This window comes from Pan troglodytes, chromosome 10 (assembly GCF_028858775.2).
Source record: "Pan troglodytes isolate AG18354 chromosome 10, NHGRI_mPanTro3-v2.0_pri, whole genome shotgun sequence".
Lineage (NCBI taxonomy): Eukaryota > Metazoa > Chordata > Mammalia > Primates > Hominidae > Pan > Pan troglodytes.
In genome coordinates, this window is record NC_072408.2 from 9,048,363 (window position 1) to 9,071,084 (window position 22,722).

Below are 22,722 nucleotides of genomic sequence, written 5' to 3' on the forward strand. Positions count from 1 at the left end.
ACCAGCCGCGGTTTCGGCAGTCAAAAGTAATGACTCCATTCTCATCAGGTGTCCATTTTATACCTGGGAGAATAAAGACTCGTTCTTTTACTAGCTTGATGAGGCCACCCCAGATCCCCTGGCTGGGTGTGGACCCCCAGGATGGCCATGATCCCCAGGGCAGAACAGCTTTGGAGCTAGGGAACAGGGTGGGGAACACTGGGACATGCCCTGTAGACTGAGACAAGCTGGCAAGGAGACATCTACCAGCCAAACTGCCCAGATGCAGAGCTGGGGGTAATTTCACAGGTAGGACCACATAGGTGGTGCCTGGGACTCATTTGTGAGGCAAAACCTCATATCAAATAGTGGAGGGGGAAGCTTTGGAGAAGTGTGACTTTTAACATCCATTACCATCCAGCAAAGTGTGGACAAAATGTTGAAAAAGGCAAGTGCTCTGACTTCTAACCCACTTGCCTCTGGGTGTTAAGCTCATTAGCACTCAGGATCCTTCCTGTTGGCTGGGATGGGAGAAATGATTTGGCTCTATGACTGTAGGCTCTTTGAGGTCAGGGATTCCTAGAACCCAGCAGAGTATATGCTTAATAAATGTCTGTTACTTGAATGAAAGGACAAATGAATGGATATGAAAGATCTTGCGTTGACCCAGTAGCAGAATGCTGGTGTAGATTTTTATCCTATCCACCTAATAAAAAAATTTGTATAGATGCACAGAAAACACTGACATGATCCACAATAGAATCTCGATTTGAAAAGACTTTATGATTGGGAATAGTGGGTTTAAAATAAGAAGAGTAAAAATAACAGGTGGAATTGCAATATGTTGTGATTGGGATAGACAAAATGATTGTAGCAGTATTATGAATGTCTAGAAGCTCCAAGGGCCCTTCCTACTCCACAGTGGTTAGACTTCAGATGGCATACACCCTTTGAGGCATTGCTGGCATCTCAAAGGTAGGAGAGGTTGTCAGAGACCATGCTCTCAAAACCAAACAAATGAGAACAGAGCCCCAGGCGTGAGGCATATGTGTGAGGTCAGCTAGCACCCAAAGCCTTGAAGGTGGGAAGCAGAGACATGGGAGTGTGGTGTGATGGGAGCTTGAGTACCACTGGTCTGACCTAGTCTTGCAGGCAGTCATGGGAGGTGGGGCTTTCCTGAGGCCGCATTCTTACAGCAACATGGTCATGGGGAATTTGATCCTTAGAACAGCAATGAGGAGGAGAAGCTGAGTCTGAGATTACTGGCTCTTAACCAAAATCTTCGAAGAGGACTTTGGAGGTCCTGGATGAGGGTACCCTCAAGTCCAGGTGGAAACAGAAGCGAATTTTCTTGTGGATTCCCAACTCAGACCCACTGGACTCTGAAGAGGACAAGCAGCATGGCCTCACAAGCAAAGATCGCCAAATACATAAGGAGCAGACCCCTATTAGTGGGAGGCAGCAGACTCAAGAGCTACCTCAAGAGCTGGATATAGCTTCTCAAGAATTACAGATGTTGGAATGGCCAAATACCAAACACAAACTAGGTTGGTATGAGAAGAACACATAATACAAAGAACATACAAGAAATGACCAGGAATGAAGAAACAGCCTTGCAAATATGAAGCTTTCAGAGATGAAAAAATGTATAGGTTGAAAAAAATAAATTAAATGGATAGTGCTTTATTCATGGGTAAAAAGAAAATGCATACATTTGTGGATGTATCCAGAGTTCTACTGAGGCTGGAATGAGAAGGTTTAATACACATCTGATTGGAGTCACAGAAAGAGAAAAGGGAGAGCATGGAGGAAAGGTGATGGTTAAAGAGATGATATTGGCAAATATTCTAGAACTGATTAAAAATCCAATTCCACAGATCTAGGAAGCACAGTGTATCCCAAACAGCATGAATAAAAAGATATCCACATATAGACACATAGTAGTGGAACTGCAGAACTTCGAAGGCAAATAAATAAACAAATACCACGAAGGCAGCCAGAAAGCCCATGACACCTACAAAGGAAGAGCAGTTAAACTGGTAGATTTTCCCAACATCAATGAAAGCCAGAAGACAGTGGATAAACAGTTTTAAGATGTTGAGAGAATAGAATTATTGATTTAGAATTGCTTTGTCAGCAAAACTATCATTCAAGAATGAGGATAAAAGGAAACATTTGTAGATAAACACAATCTAAAGCAGTTTATACTGAAGTCCCCACTGTAAAGGAACTTCTGGAGGACTTACTTTAAGAAGAAGGGGAATGATATGGGAAAAACATCCTGACATGCATGAGGGAATGGTGAACAAATAAAATGGTAAATAAGTCATTAATTCCAAGTAAGTGATGTTTATATCAAATAACAATACTTGTGTGTCTGATTTGTGGGGATGAAAAATTTGAAATATTGACAATAGAATGGAAGTCTAGAATAAAGAGATGGAAGCACAAAGGTTCTAAAGGCCTTTGCTGACTAAGAAGAGAGCAAAAATATTATTTAATTTTAATTTTTTATTTTTAGAGATGGGATCCTGCTATATTGCCCAGGATGATCCTGAACTCCTGGGTAAGGGAACGTCCTGCCTCAGCCGCCCCCTCCCCTCCGCCAGTAGCTGGAACTATAGGTGCAAACCAGGTTCCCAGCTTAATCTTAAAATGTTACTGTATTAAATATGCCTGATAAGACTTCAGGGGTAATAACTGAAAGAATAAAAACAAGGGGACAAGTTCTAAAGTGCTAGAGAGAAAAAAAGTTATATTGGGGAAATTTATTTTTTAAATGTTAAGTATTTAAAAAGGAAAAAAGGAGAAAAAGAAAATATAAAAACACCAGGACAAGTAAAAATTTAAAAAATAAGATAATAGACTTCAAGATGGCTGACTAGAGGCATCTGGTACTTTCCTCCTCCACAAAGAAGGACAAAAATAGCAGGTAGATAATCACACTTCAAATAGATCATCCAAGAGAGAACATTGGAATTCAACAGAGAAGTGACAGGAAACACCTAAAGCAAGGAAGGAGACGGAAGCAAGTCACCCTGCTTGGCCAGGATTGGCTGGGAGCCTCTCCAGGTTGCTCAATGCAATGAAAGGATAAGTGAGAGACCCCCAGCAGTCCACATTCCCACCATGGATTCCTGCAATCCTAGCCGCAGGAGAGCCTCTAGACTCTTGTAGGCCTTAAGACTAACATAGGGAGCTGCCTGGAGCCTCGGTGAGGGCATTGCTCCAGAGAGGGAGCTCACACTGGATCTCATACACCCCCAGATCCCTAAGCACCTGCAGCACAGCACAATATCAAGAGTCCAGACTCCACCAGACTGCGTCCTGCCTGGGGGCCCAACAGCTTCTGGATCTTCATATCCCTGGAGAACCACTGACATTTCCTTCCCACAGCCACCACCATGGCTGGATGCTGCCACCAGGGCTGAAGCGTGAGCTATTGGCAATAACCCCACTGCCCTTGGCAGTGAAATCACCACAAATTTTCATGCACCCTGAAGACAAAATCCTCCATGTACAGCCATTGCACTGTGGGCTGCTGCCAACAGGGATGAAACACAAGTGAAGCAAGCATTCGTCAGCTGCCTGCATCTGGCTGCTGCCACTGAAAGCAACCTCACCCTCCCCAATAGCAGGGCTGCCACACATCCACTGCTGCCCCAACCCAAGCATTCCACCAGGGGCCAAGGGATCACCCCACCCTTGCCTACCACAGCCAGTGTCTGCATGCCCCAGCAGAGGGCATTGGGACAGGTCCACCTGACCTGGCTCTGTGTTCCCCCCACCCAGTGCCAGTATTCTGTCTGGGGCCTGGGAACTGCCCAGCCCACTCTACCACCATTGGCACCTGAGAACTTCTCCCAGGGTCCTGAGTTCAGGGCCACTCAACTTCCTGGTACCACCATAGGTTGTACCCACCCTTACATGTCACCCACAGTCCTGGGGACTGAACTGCCCAGCTCATTGCAGCCACTGCCAAGAGCAGCACAGACCACTTTGGAGGCAGAGGGTTGCCCCACCACTGCTAATGATTACATCACCTTTGCCACACCCACTTCTCTGGGGACTGAAAGCCTGCCCAACAGCCTGGCCCACCGCTACTACTACTGTCCCCTGAGCAAGCCACCTGGAGGCCCAAGAATTGGCCTGTCTGGACCCACTAACACCAGTGCCAGTATACACCTCCCTGGGACCCAAGGACATGCATGCTCAGCCCACTGCCACAACTGGGGCCCAAGGACAGGATCACCTGGCATCCTTGTCCCCAGAAAAACTTCACCACAGCCTCCACTAACAATGCCACCCTAAGCCACTGAGGAAATCACAGACACCACAGACGCTGTTTATAGCTGAAGAAATCATATTGAGACTACACTACTGCAGGTGTCTAAGATCAAAGTCAAAATGTCCTACCCAACCAACACCATAGATACAGCTTTAGGAAAAAGTCCTCCCATATAAAAGCAAATTTTAAAAATGGGAAGATGCAACTATTACACCAGATGCACAGATATCAATGTAAGGACACAAGAAATATGAAAAAGCAAGGAAATACGACACCTCCAAAGAACACAATAATTCTTCAGCAACAGATTCCAATAAAAAAAATTTATATAATACCAGAAAATGAATTTAAAATAATATTAAAGAAGCTCCGTGAGATACAAGAGAATACAGAAAAGCAATGCAAAGAAATTAAAAAACTCAGGATATGATTAAGAAATTTGCTAAGAAGATAGATATCATTACAAAGAACCAAACAGAAATTCTGAAACTGAAGAATTCATTAAATGAAATACAAAATACATTTGTAAACGTTAACAATAGACTAGATCAAGCAGAAGAAAGAATTTCAGAACTCGAAGACAGGTCTTTTGAAGTAACTCAGACAAAAATTTTCCTTAAAAAAAGAATAAACAAAGCCTATGTGACATATAGGACATCATTAAGTGGCCAAATGTTCACATTTTTGGTGTCCCATAAGGCAAAAGAAACAAAAAGGATGGAAAGTCTTTTTCACAAAATACTAGCTGGAAAGTTTCCAAGTCTAGCAAGCGATTATGACATCAGGACACAGGAAGCTCATAGATCCCCAAACAGATATAATTCAAAAAGGTCTTCTTCACAGTACATTGTAGTCAAACTGTAAAAAGTTAAGGACAAAGAGAGAATTCTAAAAACAGCAAGGGAAAATTGTCTAGTTGCTTACAAGGGAACTTCCATGAGACTAGCAGTGGATTTCTCAGCAGAAACCTTTCAGATCAGGAGAGAATGAGATGATATATTCAAATTTATTGGAAAAGGAAAAAAACTGCTAGTCAAGGATACTATACCCAGCAAAGTTATCCCTTATAAACAAAGGAGAAATAAAGTATTTCCTAGATAAGCAAAAGCTGAGGGAATTCATCACCACTAGACTTGCTCTACAAGAAATTCTTGAATTGTCCTGAAAAAGAAAGGACAATATCTACCATCATGAAAACACATGAAAGTATAAAATTCACTGGCAGAGCAAACACAAATAAGGAAGAGTAAGGACTCAAATGTTACCACTACAGAAAACCACCAAACCAGAATGATAAACAATAAGAGAAAAAGAAAGGAACAAAGGATACCTAAAATAGCCAGAAATCAATTAATACAATGACAGGAATAGCTCTCACATATTGATAATAACCTTGAATGTAAACAGATTAAACTTTCTATTTAAAAGGTATAGATTAGCTGAATGGTTTAAAAAAAAAGGAACCAACTATATGCTGCCTAGAAGAAACTCATATCATCTGTGAAGACATATACAGAATGAAACGGAAGAAAAAAGATATTCCACGCAAACAGAAACCAAAAGCAAACAGGAGTAGCTATACTTATATTAGATAAAACAAACTTTAAGTCAAAAACAGATACAGAAAAATGAGATGAAGGAGGTCATTATATAATGACAAAGGGATCAAGTTAGCAAGAGTATATATGGCAATTCTAAACCTATGTGCACCCAACACTGGAACACCCAGATATATGTGGCAAATATTATTAGATCTAAAGGGAGAGACAGACTCCAATACAATAATAGTTGGAATGTAAACACCCAACTCTCAGCATTATGTAGATAATTTAGACAGAAAATTACCAAAAAAATTGGATTTAAACTGCACATTTGACTAAATGGACCTAGGCACGTACAGAGCATTTTATCTGACAGCCACAGAATGCACATTATTCTCACCAGCACATGAAACATTCTCCAGGACAGATAATATATTAAGACACAAAACAAGTCTCAGTAAATTAATCCCGGCACTTTGGGAGGCTGAGGCGGGTAGATCACGAGGTCAGGAGTTGAAGATCAGCCTGGCCAAGATGGTGAAACCCCATCTCTACTAAAAATACAAAAAAAATTAGCCACGCATGGTGGTGGGCGCCTGTAATCCCAGCTACTTGGGAGACTGAGGCAGAGAATTGCTTAAACCCAGGAGGCAGAGGATGCAGTGAGCAGAGATCACAGCACTGCACTCCAGCCTAGGTGACAGAGCAAAACTCCATCTCAAAAAAAAATAATAATAATAATTGAAATCATTTTTAGTATCTTCTCAGACTACAATAGAATAAAACTAGAAATCAATAACAAGAGAAATTTTAGAAATTATTCAAATACATGAAAATTAAGCAACATGCACCTGAATGACCAATGGGTCAAGGAAGAAATTAAGGAGGAAATTTAAAACTTACTTGAAACAAATGAAAATTGAAAAACAATATACCAAAACTTGTGGGATACAGTAAAAGCAGTATAAAGAGGACAGTTTGTAGCAATAAGTGCTTACATCAAATAGTAGAAAGATTTCTAACAATCTAATAATACACCTCAAGGAAATATAAAAGCAAGAACAAACCAAACCTAAAATTAGTGAATGGAAAAAAATAAGAAATACTGGAACAGAAACAAACAAACTAGAGACTAAAAAATTATGAAGGATCAACAAAACGAAAAGGTGATTTTTAAAAAAGATAAAACCAATAAACTGCTAGCTAGACTAACCAAGAACAAAGAGAGAGGACCCAAATGAACAAAATCAGAAATGAAAAAAGGATACATTACAATGAATACCACATAAATAGAGACCATTATAAGCAACTATATACTAAGACAAACTGGAAAACCTAGAGGAAATGGATAAATTCCTGGACACACACAAGCTACCAAGATTGAACTGAAATAAATAGAAAACCTGAACAGACCAATAACACATAATAAAATTGAACCGGTAAAAAAAAAGCCTCCCAACAAAGGAAAATCTAGGACCAGATAGACTCACTGCCAAATTGTACCAAACTTTCAAAGAACTAACACCAATTATCCTCAAGTTATTCCAAAATATTGGAGAGGATGGAATTTTCCCTAACTTGTTCTGTGAGGCCAGCATTACTCTAATATCAAAACCAGCTAAAGACACAACAACAACAAAAGAAGACTACAGGCCAGTATCTCTGATGACCATAGATGCAAAAAATCTTCAACAAAATACTAGCAAGCCAAATCCAACAGCACATCAAAAAAATAATATGCCATGATCAAGTGGGATTTATACTAGGGATGCAAGGATGGTTCAACATATGCAAATCAATAAAAGTAATATATGACATCAAAAGAATGAAAGACAATAACCATATAATCATCTTCATAGATGAAGAAAAAGCACTTAATAAAATTCAGCATTGCTTCATGATTAGAAACTCGCAGCAAACTAGGCATAGATGGAAAATACCTCAACATAATAAAGGTCATATATAACAAACCCACAGGTAACATCATACTGAATGGGGAAAAGCTGAAAGCCTTTCTTCTAAGAACTGGAACAAAAAAAAGATGCCCACTTTCACCACTCCTATTCAACATAGTATTCTAAGTCCTTGCCAGAGCAATCAGGCAAGAGAAAGAAATAAAAAGCATCCAAATTGGAAAAGAGGAAGTCAAACTATTCTTCTTTGCAGATGGCATAATCTTATATCTAGAAAAACCTAAAGACTCCACCAAAAAACTCTTAGGTATGATAAATACATTCAGTACAGTTACAGGATATAAAATCAATATACAAAAATCAGTAGTGTTTCTATATACCAATAATGAACTAGCTGAGAAAGAAATCAAGAAGGCAATCTCATTTACAGTAACTACCAAAAAAGTACTTAGGAATAAATTTAACCAAGAAGGTGAAGGACTTGCATAAGGAAAGCTACAAAACTGATGAAAAAAATTGAAGAGAATACAAATGAAAAGATTTTATGTTTATGGACTGGGATAATTAATATAATTAAAATGACCATACTGCCCAAAACAATCTACAGACTTAATGCAATGATTATCAAAATACCAATGCCATTTTTCACAAGAGTAGAAAAAAATCATAAAATTCATATGGAACGGAAAAAAAAGTCAGAATGGCTAAAGCAATCCTGAGTAAAAACAAAAACATAAACAAAAACAAAAAACAAAGCTGGAGGCATCACACTGCCTGACTTCAAAGTATGTTTCAAGGCTATAGTAACCCAAACAGCATGATATTGGTATAAAAACAGACCCAAAGACCAATGAAACAGAATAGAGAACCCAGAAATAAATCCATATATTTACAGCCAGCTAATTTTCTTTTTAAAAATTAATTACTTAATTAATTAGTTTTCTGAGGTAGGGTCTTGCTCTGCCACCCAGGCTGGAGTGCAATGGCGTGCAAGACTCACTGCAGTCTTGAACTCCTGGGCTCAAGCAATCCTCCCACCTCAGCCTTCTAAATAGCTAGGACTATAGCCATGTGCCACCACATGGCACATGGTTACATTTTAAAATTTTTTGTAGAGATAGGGGTCTCACTATGCTGCTCAGGCTGGCCTCAAACTCATGGCCTCACATGATCCTCCCACCTTGATCTCCTAAAGTGATGAGATTACAAGTGTGAGCCACCATGCCTGGCCTCAAGCCAGCTAATTTTCAATGAAGGCACCAAGAACATACAACAAGAAAAGAACAATCTGTTCAATAAATGGTGCTGGGAAAATTGGATTTCCATATGCAGAAGAATAAAACTGGATCCCTATCTCTCATGATTTACAAAAATCAACTCAAAATGGATTAAAGACTTAAATGTAAGTCCCCAAACTATAAAGCTACTAGAAGAAAACGTAGGGGAAATACTTAAGAACATCGGTCTCTACAGAAATTTTATGGATAAGACCTCAAAAGCACAGGCAACAAAAACAAAACAAACAAATGGGACTCTATTAAGCTAAAAAGCTTCTGTACAGCAAAGGAAACAATCTAAAATGAGGAGACAGCCTGTTGAATGAGAGAATTATTTGCAAACTATTCATCTGACAAGGGACTAATATCCAGACTATCTAAGAAACTCAAACAACTCAACAGTAAAAACAAAACAAAACAAAACAAATAATCCCATTGAAATGTGGGCAAAAGACATGAATAGACATTTCTCAAAAGACATGAATAGACATTTCTCAAAAGAAGACATACAAATGGCCAATAGATATATGAAAAAATGCTCAATATCACGAATCACGAGGGAAATGCAAATCAATACTACAAAGATATATCATCTCATCCCAGTTAGAATGGCTATTAATAAACACACACACACACACACACACAAAACAGATGCTAGCAAGGATGCAGAGAAAAAGAAACTCATATGCCATTGGTGGGAATGTAAATTAGTATAGCCACTATGGAAAACAATATGGTGATTTCTCAAAAAACTAAAAATAGAACTACCATATGATGCCACTACCTAGAATTTATCCAAAGGGAAAGAAATCTGTTTATCAAAGGTATACCTGCACTGGCATCTTTATCACAGCACTATTCACAATAGCAAAGATACAAAATGAATCTAAGTGTCCATCAAGAGATGAATAAAGGAGATGTGGTATATACACAGAATGGAATATTTGGCCGCCAAAAAAATGAAATGCCATTTGCAGCAACATGGATGAACTGGAGGGTGTTAAGTGAAACAAGCCAGGCATAGAAAAACAAACACTGGGCCGGGAGCGGTGGCTCTTGCTTGTAATCCAAGCACTTTGGAAGGCTGAGGCAGGAGGATCACTTGAGGCCACGAGTTCAAGACAAGCACTACGTGTTCTCGTTCATATGTGGGAGCTAAAAAAGTTGATCTCATGGGGGTAGAGAGTAGAATGACAGATACCAGAGTCTGGGAAATGTGTGTGGGTGCGTGGGGGAGGAATAAAGAGGAAGGTTAGTGGGCACGAACATACAATTAGATAGAAGGAATGAGCTCTAATATTTGATAGCAGAGTAGGGTGACTATAGTTAGCACTGCATTGTATATTTCACAATAGTTAGAAGAGAGGACTTGAAATGTTCCCAACACATAGAAATGATAAATACTCCAGGTGATGGACATCCCCAAATACTCTGACTTGATCATTACACCTTCTGTGCATATAACAAAATATTACATATTCCCATAAATGTGTACAAGTATTATGTATCAGTAAAAATAAGATGATGGCACATTCAAATATACCAATGTTCACAATAAATGTAAATATGCTTAACTTGCTAACTAGTAAAAGAGATTGCCAGTTTGGATAAAAATGTAAAAGCTATAAACTATTTTCAACAGATATGGCTAAAATGACAGAAAGTTTGAAAATAAAGGGATAGAGGAAAAAGTATATATCAGGTAAATACTAAGCATGAGCATGCTGGTGTCACTCTATGACTATCAGACAAAATACACATTAAAATAAAAAGTGTTGTAGGAGTTAATAAGGATCAAGCAAATATAAAATCAGCAAAGATACAGAAAATTTAAGCAATACAGTTAACAAGCTTGATCTAATGGCATGTATAGAAGATTTCATCCAACAATGAGAGCACACATACTCTTCTCATGCACATATGGAATATTTACAAAACTTGATGTCATACTCGGCCATTAAAATAAATTTAAATTAATTTCACATAGTATATGCACCAAATTCTTGGACCACAAAGCAACTGAGTTAAACATTTAGAATAAAAAGGTAAATATAAATATTTATCTACATTCCCATATTTGTAAATTTAAAAACACACTTTTAAATAACTGAAATATTGAAGAAATCACAAAGAAATTTCAAAATATTTAGAAGCAAATGATAATTAAAATACTACCTCTATACCAAAACTACAGGCAACAAAAGAAAAAATAGATAGACTGGACATCAAAATTAAAAACCTGTATGTATCAAAGGCTACAGTCAAGAGAGTGAAAAGGCAACCCATAGAATGGGAGCAAATATTTGTAAATCATCAATCCAACAAGAGGTTAATGTTCAGAATATACAAAGAACTCCTATGACTCAACAACAACAACAACAACAACACCTGATTTAAAAATGAGCCAAGAACTTGAACAGATATTTCTCAAAGATGAGCAAATGGCCAATAAGCACATGAAAAGATGTTCAAAGTCATTAATCATTAAGGGCATGCAAATCAAAGTTGCCATGAGATACTACCTCACACCCATTAGGATGGCTACTACCAGGAAAACTAAAAAAAAACTAAACAAAAAGAAAACTGCAGAAAATAACAAGCTGGCAAGGATTTAGAAAAGTCGGAACCCTTGTGATAGAGGCTGCATCCTTTTACATTCCCACAACTGTGTGTGTGTGTGTGTGTGTGTGTATGTGTACATATATATGTATACACACAAAATGAAATATTATTCAGCCTCAAAAAGGAGGGAAATTCTGACGTATGCTACAACATGGATGGACCTTAAGGGCATTATGCTAAGTGAAGGAAGCCCATCACAAAATGACAAATACTGTATGTTTCTACTTATATGTTGTACATAGAATAGTTAAATTCATAGAGATTGGCATAGAATGAGGGTGCCAGAGGCTGGGGGGAGAAGAGAATGGAGAGTTGTTGTTTAATAAGTATAAAGTTTTGCAAGATAAAAAGAGTTTTGGAGATGGATGGTGGTGATTGTTGCACAACAATGAGAATGCACTTATTATCAGTGATACTTTTAATAAGTTCACTTAAAATGGTTAAGATAGTAAATGTTTATATTATATATATTTTGCCATAAATAAAAATAAAATTTAAAAAACCTCACTACCAATCAAAACCTGTGAGATGCAGCAAAAACAGAGCTTCTAGTGGCATAGTGTAGACTTAACATTTATTTTAGAAATACAGGGAGGCTAAAACTTAAAGCTATGTGTCTCATTTAAGAAGTCAGGAGGAGGAACAAAATAAACCCAAAGAAAGGGAAAGGAGAACATAAGAAAGAGCTAAGATAGATGAAATAGAAAATAGAGAAATAGTTAAGAGCAGTCAATGGAGACAAAAGATGATTCCTGACAAGACTAACAAAATAGAGAAATCTATGGGGAATTGGAAAGAAAAAAATGCATAATACTGTAAATTAAAAGGGGACACAATTACAGATACAGCAGAGATTTAAAAGATGATAATAAGAGAATAATAGATTCATACAAATCAATTTGAAAAGTCAGATAAAATGGATAGATTCTAAATAAAAGTACTTCAAATTCTAAGAAATAGAAAGCCACATTAGCACTACAAGCGATCAATAAATCAAAGCAGTAATTTTATCTTCCCATAAGAAAACATCAGGCCTATATGCTTTATAGATGAAATCTATCAAGCATTTGAGGAAAAGATCATTCTAATCTTATTCAAATACTTCCAAAAACCGGAAAAAGAGGGACTACTTCCAAATATATTCTATGAAGCTAGTATAATTTTGAAAACCTAACAAGGATAGTAAAGGAATGAAAAATTAAGGGACCATTTCACTTATAAATATAGAAGCAAAAATCCTAAACAAAATATTAATAAACCAAATCTAGTAATGCATAAAAGGATAATTTACTATAATCAAGTTAGGTTTCTCATAGGAATGCAAGGATTGGTTAACACTAGAAAATTCAATAGTTAAGTAGGCAGAAGACAATATGCATTTCACAAAAGAGGATATATATACAGCTAATAACATATAAAGAAATGCTCAACTTCATGAGTGATCAGGGAAATGCAATGCTAGACCACTATGAAATACTATTTTATACTAAAGAATTATTAATAAAACATTGTTTTTTTGAGACAAGGTCTTGATCTGTCACTCAGGCTGGAGTGCAGTGACAGGATCACAGCTCACTGCAGCCTCAGACTCCTGGGGTCAAGTGATCCTCCCACCTCAGTCTCCTGAATAGCACCACAGGTGCACACCACCACGACTGGCTAATTTTCATTTTTAAAAAATTTTTGGTGGAGATGAGGTCTCACTATGTTGCCCAGGCTGGTCTTGAATTCCTGGGCTGCAGCAATCCTCCTGACTTGACCTCCCAAAGTGCTGGGATTACAGGCATGAGTCACTGCACCTGGCCAACAAAAAACTTTCAACAACATTCAGAGTTAGATAAATTGTGCATCAATGGGATATCTTATTCATTGCTTGTGGGAATATAATTGGTGTGAGTATTTTGGAAAACCAATTTGGAATTTTCTTTTCAAAGTTGAATGCCCACATATCTTAGGGCCTAGCAATTCCATTCCTTGAATGTCATTAGATAATGATAAACAGGTCAATTCAGCAAGAGGATATAACAATTGTAAATATATATGCACCCCACACTGGAGCACCCAGATATATAAAGCTAATATTATTAGAGCTAAATAGAGAGATAGACCCCAATACATAACAGCTGGAGACTTCAACACCCCATTTTCAGCATTGGACAAATCATCCAGAGAGAAAATCAACAAAGAAACATCATACTTAATCTGCACTATGGGCCAAATAGACTTAATTGGTATTTACAGAACATTTCCCTCAATGGCTACAGAATACAAATTATTTTTAGCACATGGATCATTCTCAAGGATAGAGTACATTTAGGCCAGAAAATAAGTCTTAAAACATTTCAAAAAAATTGAAATAACATAAAGTATTTTCTCTGATCACAATGGAATAAAACTAGAACTCAACAAGAAGAGGAATTTTGAAAACTATACAGAAACATGGAAATTAAACAATATGCTCTAGAATAATCATTTAGTCAATGAAGAGATTAAGAAGGAAATTGAAAAATTTCTTGAAACAAATGATAATGGAAACACAACATACTAAAACCTGTGGGATACAGCAAAAGCAGTACTAAGATGGAAGTTTGTAGCTTTAAGTGTCTACATCAAGAAAGTAGAAAATCTTTAAATAATCTAACAATACATCTTGAAGAACTAGAAAAACAAAAGCAAACCAAACCAAAAGTTAGTAGAAGAAAAGAAATAATAAAGATCAAACAGAAATAAGTGAAATTGAAATGATAAAAAAACCCAAAGATCAATGAAATGAAAAGTTGGTTTTTAAAAAAGATAAACAAAATCGACAAACCTTCAGCTCCACTAAGAAAAAAAGAAAGAAGACTTAAATATATAAAACCATAGATGAAAAAGGAGACATTACAACTGATACCACAGAAATTCAAAGGATCATTAGAGGCTACTATGAGCAAATATATGCCAATAAATTGGAAAACCTAGAAGAAATGAATAAATTCCTAGACACATACAACCTACTAAGATTGAACCATGAAGAAATCCAAAACCTGAACAGATCAATAACAAGTAATGCTATTGAAGTCATTATAAAAAGTCTCTCAGCAAAGAAAAGGCTGGGACCTGATGGCTTCATAATTGCTGAATTTTACCAAAAATTTAAAAAAGAACTGAAACTGATACCAATCCTACTCAAACTATTATGAAAAATAGAGGAGAAGGAAATACTTCCAAACTCAGTACACAAGGCCAGCATTATCCTGATACTGAAACCCAACAAAGACATACCAAAACAAAAACCAACCAAACAAAAAACCTACAGGCTAATATCCCTGAAGAGCATTGATGCAAAAATCCTCAATAAAAACACTAGCAAACTGAATGCAGCAATACATTAAAAAGATCATTCATCATGACTAAGAGGGATTTATTCCATGCAAAGATGTTTCAACAAATGCAAATCAGTCAATATAATACATTTTACCAACAGAAAGAAGGAAAAAAACTGTATGATCATTTCAATTGATGCAGAATAGGCATTTGATAAAATTCAACATTTCTTCACGGTAAAACCCCTAAAAAAACTGGGTATACAAGGAACATACCTCAACATAATAAAAACCATATACAACAGACCCACAGCTAGTATCATATTAGATGGGGAAAGACTGAAAACCTTTCCTCTAAGATCTGGAACAAGACAAGGATGTCCACTTTCACCACTTTCATTATTCAACATAGTACTAAAAGTCCTACCCACAGCAATCAGACAGGAGAAAAAAATTAAGGGACTCCAAATTCGAAAGGAAGAAAAATTATCCTTGTTTGCAGATAATATGATCTTATATTAGGAAAACCTAAAGACTTCACCAAAAAACTATTAGAACTGATAAACAAACTCAGTAAAGTTGCAGAAGACAAAGTCAATATATAAAAATCAGTAGCATTTCTATATGCCAGCAGCAAACAATCTGAAAAAGAATCAAGAAAGTAATCCCATTTACAATAGCCACAAATAAAATAAAATACCTGGAAATTAATTTAACCAAAAAAGTGAAAGGTCTCTACAAGGAAAATTATAAAATATTGATGCGAGAAATTGAAGATGACACAAAAAACGGAAAGATATTCCATGTTCATGGATTGGAAGAACTAATATAGTTAAAATGTCCATACTACCCAAAGCAATCTACACATTGAATGCAATCCCTATCAAAATACCAATGACATTCTTCACAGATATAGAAGAAACAATTCAAAAATGTATATGGAACCAAAAAAGACACAGAAGAGCCAAAGTTATCCTGAGCAAAAAGAACAAAACTGGAGGAGTAACATTACCTGACTTCAAATTATGCTACAGAGCTATAGTAACCAAAACAGCATGGCACTGGCATAAAAACAGACACATAGATCAATGGAATAGAATAGAGAATGCAGAAATGAATCCATACATCTACAGTGAACTCATTTTCTACAAAGGTGCCAAGTACACACATTGGGGAGAGGACAGTCTCTTCAATAAATGGTGCTGGGAAAATTAAATATTCATATGAAAAAGAATGAAACTAGACTCCTATCGCTCACCATACACCAAAATCAAATCAAAGTGGATTACATACTTAAATCTAAGACCTCAAACTATGAAACTACTAAAAGAAAACATTGGGGAAACTCTCCAGGACATTGAACTGGGCAAGGATTTCCTGAGTAATACCCCACGAGCACATGCAACCAAAGCAAACATTGATAAATGGGATCACATCAAGTTAAAAAGCTTCTGCACAGCAAAAGAAACAATCAACAAAGTAAATAGACAATGCACAGAATGGGAGAAAATATTTGCAAACTCCTATCCATCTGAGAAGGGATTAACAACCAGAATACATAAGAAGCTCAAACAACTCGATGGGAAAAAAAATCAAATAATCTGATTTTTAAATGGGAAAAAATCTGAATGTACATGTCTCAAAAGAAGAAAGACAAATGGCAAACAGGTATATAAAAAGATGCTCAACATCATTGATTATCAGAGAAATACAAATCAAAACTACAATAAGATATCATCTTACCCCAATTAAAATGGCTTGTATCCAAAAAACAGGCAATTACAAATGCTGGCAAGGACTTGGAGAAACTCATATGCTGTTGATAATAATGTAAATTGGTACAACCACTATGGAGAACAGTTTTGAGGTTCCTCAAAAAACTAGAAATAGAGCTACCATGTGATCCAGCCATCCCACTGCTAGGTATCTACCTAAAAGAAAGAAAATCAGTATATTGAAGAGATATCTGCACTCCCATGTTTACTGCAGCACTATTTACAATAGCCAAGATTTGTAAACAATCTAAATGTCCATCAACATTAGAAGAATGGATAAAGAAAATGTGGTACATGTATACAATGGAGTACTATTCAGCCATAAAGAGAATGAGATTCTGTCATTTGCAACAACATGAATGGAACCAGAGGCCACTATGTTAAGTGAAATAAGTCAGGTACATAAAGAAACTTCACGTCTCACTTTTTTGTGGGGGCTAAAAATTAAAACAACTGAACCCATAGAGATAAAAATTAGAATAATAGCTACCAGAGAATGGGAAGGGTAGCGATGGGATTGGGGAGAAGTGGGATGGTTAATGGGTACAAAGAATAGAAAGAATGGATAAGATCTAGTATTTGATAGCACAACAGGGTAACTATAATTAGTAATAATTTAATTTTACATTTTAAAATAACTAAAAGAGTATAATTGGATTGTTTGTAACACAAAGGATAAATGCTTGAGGCAATGGATATCCCATTTGCCCTGATATGATTATTACACATTGTATGCCTATATCAAAATATGTCATATACCCCATAAATATATACACATACTATACACCCACAAAAATTAAAAATTAAAAAAACAGAATTATTAGTTTGTGGTTTTGGGCACACAATGTATAAAGAAGGAATTTTGTGACATCAACAACCAAAGTGGGTAGATAAGGAGCTGTAAAGGAGCTGAGTTTTTGTATGTTATTGAAGTTAAGCTGTTATAAATCTAAATTAGAATGTTATAATTTTAAGATGTGAAATGTAATCCCTCCGGTAACCAGAAATAAAATAACTATGGAATACATATAAAAGGAAATGAGAAAGAAATTTAAATGTTTCCCTATAAAAAATCAGCTAAACATAAAAGAAGACAGTAATGCAGAAAATGATGGACAAAAAAGCTTAAGGCTTATAGAAAACAAATAGCAAAATGACGGAAATAAGTCCCTCAACAGTAATTACTTTAAATATAAATGAATTAAACTTTCCAATCAAAACACAGAGATTGGCAGCATGGATAAAACATAAAACTAGCAAGCAAAACTCAGGAGCATATTAAAAGGATTACACACCATAACCAAATAGGACTTATTCCTGGAATGCGAGGATGGTTCAACATATGAAAATTGATCAAGGTAATATACACATTAACATAATGAAGGGAAAAAATTCTATGGCCATCCCAATGGATGCATAAAAAGCATTTCACAAAATTCAACATCCTTTGATGACAAAAACATTCAAAAAACTAGCAATAGAATGAAACTGATATAAAAATCATATATGGAAAATCACATCCCAAATATCATACTCGATGATGAAAGACTAGAAGCTTTTTCTCTATAATCAAAAACAAGACCAGGATGTCCACTTTTGCTGCTTCTACTCAACATAATATTGGAAATTTTAGCTAGAGCAATTAGGCATAAAAAAGAAATAAATGGCATTCAAACTGGAAAGAAAGAAGTAAAATTATGTCTGTTCACAGATGAACTCATTTGTAGAATGCCCTAAAGATTCCACAAAAAACTGTTAGTTCTAATAAATAAATTCAGCAAAGTATCAGGGGACAAACTCAACACACAAAAATCAGTTGCATTTCTATACATTAACAGTGAACAATCTGAGAAATTATTTTTAAAAATCCTATTTATGATAACATCAAAAAGAATAAAATATTTAGGAATTAACTTAACCAATGAGGTGAAAGACCTGTACAGTGAAAACTATGAAACACTGCTGAAAGAAATTAAGGACAGAAATAATGGAAACACATTCCATATTCATGGACTGAAATACTTAATATTGTTAAGATGTCAGTACTGCCCAAGGTGGTCTACTGATTCATTGCAATCCCTATTACAATCTCAAAGAGCAAGAGAAACTCATTCTAAAATTTATATGGAACTCAAGAAACCCCAAATAGCCCAAACAATTTGGGGGGAAAGAAAAACTGATGGAGGCACACTTCCTGATTTTTAAGTTACTGAAAAGCTACAGTAATCAAAACAGCATGGTACTGGCATAAAGAAAGGTATACAGACCAATGAAATAGGACAAAAATCCCAGAAATAAACCCCCACATATATGATTAAATGATTTTTGACAAGAGTACCAAGACCATTCAATGGAAGAAAGGCAGTCTTTTCAACAAATGGTGCTGGGGCAACTGTATATCCACATGAAAAAAGGGAAGTTGAACTCTTACCAAATACCATATACAAAAATTAACTAAAAATAGAAATGTAAGACCTAAAACTATAAAACTCCTGTTAGAAAACATAGGGGAAACACTTTATGACATTAGAGTTGGCAGTCATTCCTTGGGTATGACACCAAAGGCATAGAAAACAAAAGATAAAATAACCAAATTGGATTTCAGAAAAAATTTAAAAGTTTGTTCATCAAAAGACAATATGAACAGAGTAAAAAGGAAGCCCACAGAATGGTAGAAATTATTTGCAAATCACATATCTGATAAGGGATCAATATTCAGAATATATAGATAACTCCTAAAACTCAACAACAATAAAAATAGTGCAATTCAAAATAGTGAGAAATGGCCTCTCTCTACTGACTGATGCGTTCACATCTGGACTGTGTTGTTTACATATAAGTTGGTGTCTCTGGAAGCCCTGATGTGGCAGGAATATTTACAGGAATTCCACCCTGGAGTAGACAAGAGGGGCATGTGAGCTGCTGCATGGAAGAAGGATAAACCTATTCATTGAAGCTCCAGAGAACCGAAACAGCCACAATAGCTAGCTGTGAATTCTGGCAGAGGAACACAATGCCAACTATGGGAACTGCAGGAGCTCTGAGTTCCCTTTGCACTCCAAGAGAGAGATTGACTTTCCAGCCTGTGGACACAGTGGAGTCCTCTCGGGCCTTTCTGGTTTCCTGTTTCAGAAAAGTGGGATAACTTTAAGACTTCCTGGACTGTATGCTAAACTATAAAAATGGGTTGGGGTGAAATGGAGAGCTGACTTATTTTAAATGGGAATCAAAAAGAGGTAGAACTCTTGGAAACTTTGTGCTCTGTGTTTTCTATTTTTATTGATGGACTCTATTAAGTTGGCCACTAGCCACAGAGTGTGGCCTGTGCCATTTTCCAGATTGCTGTTGAACACTCTTGGCGAGTGTGCCTCATTTTTCCAATTGGGACATAAAGTCCTTAAGGTAAAGAATTGTTTTATCCTTCTTTGTATCTCCCAAAGTACTTTTCAGGGGACAGGAGCTTCATGTGGGCATTCATTGACTGGTTTCATGGTGTTTGATGGTTTCATTCATTCATTCATTCATTCATCCATTCCACAGCCCTTTAATATGTGCATATCATGCAGTGAGAAGGGCTAAAGTGTGAGCTTGGAGATGCTTTGGGATAGGAGGACCAGCCCCATTCACTGGGGACCTGAGTGCCAGGGTCCATCTTCAGTGCCCCTATTGTCTTATTTCCAGAGAAGAATCCCAGAAGGTCGGGGAGATGCAACCCCATGTCCTTACCTGGATAGATCCTGAAGAATCCAGTTGCACTGCCAAAATATTGCCAGGTCAACGTTGGGTCTCTCTGGAAGTTCTCCACGAAGACAGCATTCAAGGCTTCAGACATGTAGACTCCATTTAAAATATCTGGGTCTGAAGGGTGAGATTATAGATTATGATCCTGTAGAACTTCTCAGGAAAATGGTGATCATGCCTGGTGAGGGTGCCTGGTGGGCGTGTCTGGTGGGCATGTCTGGTGGGCGTGTCTGGAGAGCGTGCCTGGTGGGTGTGCCTGGTGGGCGTGTCTGGTGGACGGCCTGGTGGGCGGGCCTGGTGGGCGTGTCTGGTGGGTGTGTCTGGTGGGCGAGCCTGGTGAGTATGCCTGGTGGGTGTGCCTGGTGGGCGTGTCTGGTGGGTGTGCTAGGTGGGCGTGCCTGGTGAGTGTGCCTGAGCTGAGCGTGCCGGCTACCTTTGTTGTACACGTTGGTGGGCAGCTGCACGCTGCTGATGGAGGTGTTCACCGGCAGGTTGCTGAAGTGAGCATTGGACTCCAGGAGGAACTCGGCGCCCAGCTCCACGAAGTTGCCCTTCTCGTCCCTCTCATTGATCAGGACCGAGTTGTAATAGTCGAACTGGGGTGGACGGGTGAGGCCCACGGAGACGGCCCGAGCACCGGGACAGGCGGAGAGAGGGGAAGAGAAACAGCGCAGGTGAGAGGACGAGAGGGCCGGGGCCGGGCGGCCATCAGAGTCTACACAAGCACCCGCGGCGGCGCGCTGGGCACTGATCAGGGCGATTCGGGACAAAAATATCCAGGAGGCCGGCGCGGAGAGGCGTGAGGCCGACGTTTGATGACAGTTGTCCTGACCGCTGCCTCAGTCCCCAACTTGGTGCAGCGTGTGTTGACACGGCCGAGGCAGAGCGGAGACAGGCAGCCGCGGAGTCAAGGACAGGTAGAGACAAAAAGCCCCATCAGCCCCCTCCACTTCTCGCAGGCCAGGAAGGTCCCAGAGCCCCAGAACGGAGCCTGCGCAATCTTGGGGCCTGCAGCCTTGGCCGCAGACAGGGCCCAGGTTCCGAGTCCCGCAGCTGCCCTCGGCCTCTCCAACGCGGTGTTGGAGGGCGTGCTAGGATTGCCTCCGGTGGAGCCCCGGCCCCGTTTACTCCACACGACCGGGTTCACACCTGAACACCCCCCAGGACTGCCTCACGGACATCCCCAAGCCAACTCCCACGCCGGACAGCGTCACGGACATCCCCACGCCAACTCCCACGCCGGACTGCCTCACGGACATCCCCACGCCAACTCCCACGCCGGACTGCCTCACGGACATCCCCACGCCAACTCCCACGCCGGACTGCCTCACGGACATCCCCACGCCAACTCCCACGCCGGACAGCGTCACGGACATCCCCACGCCAACTCCCACGCCGGACTGCGTCACGGACATCCCCACGCCAACTCCCACGCCAGGTTCCTGCACCCCACACCCGGCTCCTCCTCACGACACTGCGGCCCGCGCTGGCCTTCCACGCATACTCCCAGCCGCGTCCCTGCCCTGCTCAATCAAGCCTTCTGCACCTGCCTTTCCCTGCTGAGAAAGGCTCAGGCTCCTACGCTGACACCCAAGGCTCCCCCCACCCCCTCACCTAACTGTCCAAGGCCACTGCCTTCCTCACCAGCCTCTGGACACACAGGGCCCAGGTCCCACTGTTTCCTCAACCAACCTGGTGTTTGTTTATTTATTTATTTGTTTGTTTATTTATTTATTTATTTATTTGAGACAGAGTCTCGCTCTGTCGCCCAGGCTGGAGTGCAGTGGCGCGATCTCGGCTCACTGCAAGCTCCGCCTCTCGGGTTCACGCCATTCTCCTGCCTCAGCCTCCTGAGTAGCTGGGACTACAGGCGCCAGCCACCACGCCCGGCTAAATTTTTTGCATTTTTTTAGTAGAGAGGGGGTTTCACCGTGTTAGCCAGGATGGTCTCGATCTCCTGACCTCGTGATCCACCCGACTCAGCCTCCCAAAGTGCTGGGATTACAGGCGTGAGCCACCGCGCCCGGGCGTGTTTTCTTATTTCTGTGTTTTCTTTCTGCTGTGACCAAAGGCCCCTTTTCCAGGCCCTGCCTGCCTAAATCCCCCATGAGCCCTGGGCGCAGCCCCAGGCCGCCCTGTCTGCAGGAGTTTTGGGGCAGACCTCCTCTTCTCCAGCCTGCATTCCCCAGAGGCTCCATCCACCCATCTGTAGTGACTTGTGATGTGTTTATACCAGAGTTATTTGCACTGTGAGCTTCTTGAGGTCAAGAACAAGTTCTGA

General features: G+C 39.0%; 1 protein-coding gene across 1 annotated transcript in view; it reads right to left on the minus strand.

Annotated features, from left to right (window-relative positions):
- The window catches only part of CACNA2D4 (calcium voltage-gated channel auxiliary subunit alpha2delta 4), a 129,771-nt gene that overhangs the window by 94,597 nt on the left and 12,452 nt on the right, over positions 1 to 22,722 (minus strand). Inside the window, exons 7-9 of the mRNA XM_063786224.1 lie at positions 20,875 to 21,037; positions 20,427 to 20,558; positions 3 to 63 (exon numbers count right to left, since the gene is read on the minus strand). Coding sequence (XP_063642294.1) covers positions 3 to 63; positions 20,427 to 20,558; positions 20,875 to 21,037 — 356 coding nt within the window. The remainder of the gene's footprint in view (positions 1 to 2; positions 64 to 20,426; positions 20,559 to 20,874; positions 21,038 to 22,722) is intronic.